This window comes from Salvelinus fontinalis, chromosome 2, assembly GCF_029448725.1.
Source record: "Salvelinus fontinalis isolate EN_2023a chromosome 2, ASM2944872v1, whole genome shotgun sequence".
Taxonomy (NCBI): Eukaryota; Metazoa; Chordata; class Actinopteri; order Salmoniformes; family Salmonidae; genus Salvelinus; species Salvelinus fontinalis.
Genome location: NC_074666.1, coordinates 98,681,364 through 98,688,863, shown reverse-complemented (window position 1 = coordinate 98,688,863; position 7,500 = coordinate 98,681,364). Strand labels below are relative to the sequence as shown.

Below are 7,500 nucleotides of genomic sequence, written 5' to 3'. Positions count from 1 at the left end.
TACGGTGTCGGTGTCAATACGGTGTCGGTGTCAATACGGTGTCGGTGTCAATACGGTGTCGGTGTCAATACGGTGTCGGTGTCAATACGGTGTCGGTGTCAATACGGTGTCAATACGGTGTCAATACGGTGTCAATACGGTGTCGGTACCTGCGGTGGCGAGGAAGGGGTTGACAATAGGAGCAGGCTGAGGAGGCTTGGTAACCAGTGAGTCCAGGTTGACCAATGCTGCATTAGGACCCAGGAAGGACTCTGGTGTCTTCCTGCTGGGGAGAGGGTCAAACAGGTCCTCGGTACCACTAGTCAGGGAGGAGAGACCGCGACCATCACCTAGAGGATTACAGAGAGAGACGGGTTTACCTCTGGCTGAGGACTCCTGGCTGTCCCAAGTCCACCTGGTCGTGCTGCTGCTCCAGTTTCAACTGTGGGTTGAATACTAATTGGTCACTCACTGCTAATTCAAAGGCTTTCCGTACCGTCGATCACTCACTGCTAATTCAGAGGCTTTCCGTACCGTCGATCACTCACTGCTAATTCAGAGGCTTTCCATACCGTCGGTCACTCACTGCTAATTCAGAGGCTTTCCATACCGTCGATCACTCACTGCTAATTCAGAGGCTTTCCATACCGTCGGTCACTCACTGCTAATTCAGAGGCTTTCCATACCGTCGGTCACTCACTGCTAATTCAGAGGCTTTCCATACCGTCGGTCACTCACTGCTAATTCAGAGGCTTTCTTTACCGTTGGTCACTCACTGCTAATTCAGAGGCTTTCCATATCGTTGGTCACTCACTGCTAATTCAAAGGCTTTCCATATCGTTGGTCACTTACTGCTAATTCAAAGGCTTTCCATACCGTTGATCACTCACTGCTAATTCAGAGGCTTTCCATACCGTCGGTCACTCACTGCTAATTCAGAGGCCTCCCTCAGATTGACCTAGACCAGGCTGCATGTAACTGGTTTAAACATGACTTGACAGATCGAACTCAATGCGTTTCTACTGATGGGTGTTAAATCAGGCTTTTCTGGACCAACCCGAAAGGTGTCCCGCAAGGGTCTATTCTGGGTCCTGTACTGTTATTTTTATTTTTTTACTGTTAACATGAACAATATTGACTTGTCTGTAAAAAAAAAAAGAATTGTAACCTGCACTTGATACTGTTGTGTCTGCTATAGAGCCTGGTCAACCACTATTATATGACAGGAAAACATCTGAAATGAGTATTGAACGCAGGTAACACTACGTATATGTTGTTGTTCTCTACTGCACATACAAACAGCTCTGTTGATTTAAGCACCATTTAATATCGTGTCCCTGCTTAGAAAGTATCTGGGCATCTGGATATTGGTGCCCAGGACTCCCTGATCCAATAACCAGACCTCAGCAGGACTCCCTGATCCAATAACCAGACCAGGACCCCCTGATCCAATAACCAGACCTCAGCAGGACCCCCTGATCCAATAACCAGACCAGGACCCCCTGATCCAATAACCAGACCAGGACCCCCTGATCCAATAACCAGACCAGGACCCCTGATCCAATAACCAGACCAGGACCCCCTGATCCAATAACCAGACCAGGACCCCCTGATCCAATAACCAGACCAGGACCCCCTGATCCAATAACCAGACCTCAGCAGGACTCCCTGATCCAATAACCAGACCTCAGCAGGACTCCCTGATCCAATAACCAGACCTCAGCAGGACTCCCTGATCCAATAACCAGACCTCAGCAGGACTCCCTGATCCAATAACCAGACCTCAGCAGGACTCCCTGATCCAATAACCAGACCAGGACTCCCTGATCCAATAACCAGACCAGGACTCCCTGATCCAATAACCAGACCAGGACTCCCTGGTCCAATAACCAGACCAGGACTCCCTGGTCCAATAACCAGACCAGGACTCCCTGATCCAATAACCAGACCAGGACTCCCTGATCCAATAACCAGACCAGGACTCCCTGATCCAATAACCAGACCAGGACTCCCTGATCCAATAACCAGACCAGGACTCCCTGATCCAATAACCAGACCAGGACTCCCTGATCCAATAACCAGACCAGGACTCCCTGATCCAATAACCAGACCAGGACTCCCTGATCCAATAACCAGACCAGGACTCCCTGATCCAATAACCAGACCAGGACTCCCTGATCCAATAACCAGACCAGGACTCCCTGATCCAATAACCAGACCAGGACTCCCTGATCCAATAACCAGACCAGGACTCCCTGATCCAATAACCAGACCAGGACTCCCTGATCCAATAACCAGACCAGGACTCCCTGATCCAATAACCAGACCAGGACTCCCTGATCCAATAACCAGACCAGGACTCCCTGATCCAATAACCAGACCAGGACTCCCTGATCCAATAACCAGACCAGGACTCCCTGATCCAATAACCAGACCAGGACTCCCTGATCCAATAACCAGACCAGGACTCCCTGATCCAATAACCAGACCAGGACTCCCTGATCCAATAACCAGACCAGGACTCCCTGATCCAATAACCAGACCAGGACTCCCTGATCCAATAACCAGACCAGGACTCCCTGATCCAATAACCAGACCAGGACTCCCTGATCCAATAACCAGACCAGGACTCCCTGATCCAATAACCAGACCAGGACTCCCTGATCCAATAAACAGACCAGGACTCCCTGATCCAATAACCAGACCAGGACTCCCTGATCCAATAACCAGACCAGGACTCCCTGATCCAATAACCAGACCAGGACTCCCTGATCCAATAACCAGACCTCAGCAGGACTCCCTGATCCAATAACCAGACCAGGACCCCCTGATCCAATAACCAGACCTCAGCAGGACTCCCTGATCCAATAACCAGACCAGGACTCCCTGATCCAATAACCAGACCAGGACCCCCTGATCCAATAACCAGACCAGGACTCCCTGATCCAATAACCAGACCAGGACTCCCTGGTCCAATAACCAGACCAGGACTCCCTGATCCAATAACCAGACCTCACCAGGACTCCCTGATCCAATAACCAGACCTCAGCAGGACTCCCTGATCCAATAACCAGACCAGGACTCCCTGGTCCAATAACCAGACCAGGACTCCCTGATCCAATAACCAGACCTCAGCAGGACTCCTTGATCCAATAACCAGACCAGGACTCCCTGATCCAATAACCAGACCAGGACTCCCTGATCCAATAACCAGACCAGGACTCCCTGATCCAATAACCAGACCAGGACTCCCTGATCCAATAACCAGACCAGGACTCCATGATCAAATAACCAGACCAGGACTCCCTGATCCAATAACCAGACCTCAGCAGGACTCCCTGATCCAATAACCAGACCAGGACCCCCTGATCCAATAACCAGACCTCAGCAGGACTCCCTGATCCAATAACCAGACCAGGACTCCCTGATCCAATAACCAGACCAGGACCCCCTGATCCAATAACCAGACCAGGACTCCCTGATCCAATAACCAGACCAGGACTCCCTGGTCCAATAACCAGACCAGGACTCCCTGATCCAATAACCAGACCTCAGCAGGACTCCCTGATCCAATAACCAGACCAGGACTCCCTGGTCCAATAACCAGACCAGGACTCCCTGATCCAATAACCAGACCTCCCTGATCCAATAACCAGACCTCCCTGATCCAATAACCAGACCTCCCTGATCCAATAACCAGACCTCCCTGATCCAATAACCAGACCTCAGCGGGACTCCCTGATCCAATAACCAGACCAGGACTCCCTGGTCCAATAACCAGACCTCAGCAGGACTCCCTGATCCAATAACCAGACCTCCCTGATCCAATAACCAGACCAGGACTCCCTGATCCAATAACCAGACCTCCCTGATCCAATAACCAGACCTCCCTGATCCAATAACCAGACCTCCCTGATCCAATAACCAGACCTCCCTGATCCAATAACCAGACCAGGACTCCCTGATCCAATAACCAGACCAGGACTCCCTGATCCAATAACCAGACCAGGACTCCCTGATCCAATAACCAGACCAGGACCTCCCTGATCCAATAACCAGACCTCAGCAGGACTCCCTGATCCAATAACCAGACCTCAGCAGGACTCCCTGATCCAATAACCAGACCAGGACTCCCTGATCCAATAACCAGACCAGGACCTCCCTGATCCAATAACCAGACCTCAGCAGGACTCCCTGATCCAATAACCAGACCTCAGCAGGAGTCCCTGATCCAATAACCAGACCTCCCTGATCCTATAACCAGACCCCAGCGGGACTCCCTGATCCTATAACCAGACCTCAGCAGGACTCCCTGATCCAATAACAAGACCTCAGCGGGACTCCCTGATCCAATAACCAGACCTCCCTGATCCAATAACCAGACCTCAGCGGGACTCCCTGATCCAATAACCAGACCTCAGCGGGACTCCCTGATCCAATAACCAGACCTCCCTGATCCAATAACCAGACCTCCCTGATCCAATAACCAGACCTCCCTGATCCAATAACCAGACCTCCCTGATCCAATAACCAGACCTCCCTGATCCAATAACCAGACCTCCCTGATCCAATAACCAGACCTCCCTGATCCAATAACCAGACCTCCCTGATCCAATAACCAGACCTCCCTGATCCAATAACCAGACCTCCCTGATCCAATAACCAGACCTCCCTGATCCAATAACCAGACCTCCCTGATCCAATAACCAGACCTCAGCAGACCTCCCTGATCCAATAACCAGACCCCAGCGGGACCCCCTGATCCAATAACCAGACCTCAGCGGGACTCCCTGATCCAATAACCAGACCTCCCTGATCCAATAACCAGACCTCCCTGATCCAATAACCAGACCTCAGCAGGACTCCCTGATCCAATAACCAGACCTCCCTGATCCAATAACCAGACCTCAGCGGACCTCCCTGATCCAATAACCAGACCTCAGCGGACCTCCCTGATCCAATAACCAGACCTCCCTGATCCAATAACCAGACCTCCCTTATCCAATAACCAGACCTCAGCAGGACTCCCTGATCCAATAACCAGACCAGGACTCCCTGATCCAATAACCAGACCAGGACTCCCTGATCCAATAACCAGACCTCAGCAGGACTCCCTGATCCAATAACCAGACCTCCCTGATCCAATAACCAGACCTCAGCGGACCTCCCTGATCCAATAACCAGACCTCCCTGATCCAATAACCAGACCTCCCTGATCCAATAACCAGACCTCCCTGATCCAATAACCAGACCTCAGCGGACCTCCCTGATCCAATAACCAGACCTCCCTGATCCAATAACCAGACCTCCCTGATCCAATAACCAGACCTCCCTGATCCAATAACCAGACCTCCCTGGTCCAATAACCAGACCTCCCTGGTCCAATAACCAGACCTCCCTGGTCCAATAACCAGACCTCCCTGGTCCAATAACCAGACCTCCCTGGTCCAATAACCAGACCAGGACTCCCTGGTCCAATAACCAGACCAGGACTCCCTGGTCCAATAACCAGACCAGGACTCCCTGGTCCAATAACCAGACCAGGACTCCCTGGTCCAATAACCAGACCAGGACTCCCTGGTCCAATAACCAGACCAGGACTCCCTGGTCCAATAACCAGACCAGGACTCCCTGGTCCAATAACCAGACCAGGACTCCCTGGTCCAATAACCAGACCAGGACTCCCTGGTCCAATAACCAGACCAGGACTCCCTGGTCCAATAACCAGACCTCAGCAGGACTCCCTGATCCAATAACCAGACCAGGACTCCCTGATCCAATAACCAGACCAGGACTCCCTGATCCAATAACCAGACCAGGACTCCCTGATCCAATAACCAGACCAGGACTCCCTGGTCCAATAACCAGACCTCAGCAGGACTCCCTGATCCAATAACCAGACCTCCCTGATCCAATAACCAGACCAGGACTACAGAGAGAGGAGAGGTGGAGGCTGTCATAAAGACTACAGAGAGACAGAGGAGAGGTGGAGGCTGTCATAAAGACTACAGAGAGAGAGAGAGGAGAGGCTGTCATAAAGACTACAGAGAGAGAGGAGCGGTGGAGGCTGTCATAAAGACTACAGAGAGGAGAGGTGGAGGCTGTCAAAGACTACAGAGGGGACAGAGGAGAGGTGGAGGCTGTCATAAAGACTACAGAGAGAGAGAGAGGAGAGGTGGAGGCTGTCATAAAGACTACAGAGAGAGAGAGGTGGAGGCTGTCATAAAGACTACAGAGAGAGAGAGAGGAGAGGTGGAGGCTGTCATAAAGACTACAGAGAGAGAGAGGAGAGGTGGAGGCTGTCATAAAGACTACAGAGAGAGAGAGAGGAGAGGTGGAGGCTGTCATAAAGACTACAGAGAGAGAGAGAGGTGGAGGCTGTCATAAAGACTACAGAGAGAGAGAGAGGAGAGGTGGAGGCTGTCATAAAGACTACAGAGAGAGAGAGAGGTGGAGGCTGTCATAAAGACTACAGAGAGAGAGAGAGGTGGAGGCTGTCATAAAGACTACAGAGAGAGAGAGAGGTGGAGGCTGTCATAAAGACTACAGAGAGAGAGAGAGGTGGAGGCTGTCATAAAGACTACAGAGAGAGGAGAGGTGGAGGCTGTCATAAAGACTACAGAGAGAGAGAGAGAGGTGGAGGCTGTCATAAAGACTACAGAGAGAGAGAGAGGTGGAGGCTGTCATAAAGACTACAGAGAGAGAGAGAGATGAGGTGGAGGCTGTCATAAAGACTACAGAGAGAGAGAGAGGAGCGGTGGAGGCTGTCATAAAGACTACAGAGAGAGAGAGAGGAGAGGTGGAGGCTGTCATAAAGACTACAGAGAGAGAGAGAGGAGAGGTGGAGGCTGTCATAAAGACTACAGAGAGGACAGAGGAGAGGTGGAGGCTGTCATAAAGACTACAGAGAGAGAGGAGAGGTGGAGGCTGTCATAAAGACTACAGAGAGAGAGGAGAGGTGGAGGCTGTCATAAAGACTACAGAGAGACAGAGGAGCGGTGGAGGCTGTCATAAAGACTACAGAGAGAGAGAGGAGAGGTGGAGGCTGTCATAAAGACTACAGAGAGGACAGAGGAGAGGTGGAGGCTGTCATAAAGACTACAGAGAGAGAGAGAGGTGGAGGCTGTCATAAAGACTACAGAGAGAGAGAGAGGTGGAGGCTGTCATAAAGACTACAGAGAGAGAGAGAGGTGGAGGCTGTCATAAAGACTACAGAGAGAGAGAGAGGTGGAGGCTGTCATAAAGACTACAGAGAGAGGAGAGGTGGAGGCTGTCATAAAGACTACAGAGAGAGAGAGAGAGGTGGAGGCTGTCATAAAGACTACAGAGAGGACAGAGGAGAGGTGGAGGCTGTCATAAAGACTACAGAGAGGACAGAGGAGAGGTGGAGGCTGTCATAAAGACTACAGAGAGAGAGGTGGAGGCTGTCATAAAGACTACAGAGAGGACAGAGGAGAGGTGGAGGCTGTCATAAAGACTACAGAGAGAGAGAGAGGAGAGGTGGAGGCTGTCATAAAGACT

The 7,500-nt window shown here is 51.2% G+C and overlaps 1 protein-coding gene and 1 long non-coding RNA gene across 7 annotated transcripts in view; one reads left to right on the top strand and one right to left on the bottom strand.

The window, feature by feature from the left end:
- The window catches only part of epn2 (epsin 2), a 39,803-nt gene that overhangs the window by 1,855 nt on the left and 30,448 nt on the right, over positions 1-7,500 (bottom strand). For all 3 annotated transcript variants that reach the window (XM_055896701.1, XM_055896713.1, XM_055896710.1), the window contains one exon: positions 150-329. In XM_055896701.1, the coding sequence (XP_055752676.1) occupies positions 150-329 (180 nt within the window). The remainder of the gene's footprint in view (positions 1-149; positions 330-7,500) is intronic.
- LOC129832581 (uncharacterized) overlaps positions 6,499-7,500 on the top strand; it is a 4,126-nt gene continuing 3,124 nt past the window's right edge. For 3 of the 4 annotated variants that reach the window (XR_008755981.1, XR_008755975.1, XR_008755970.1), the window contains exon 1: positions 6,499-7,479. This is a non-coding gene — a long non-coding RNA (uncharacterized LOC129832581). The other variant, XR_008755987.1, reaches the window with a different exon arrangement.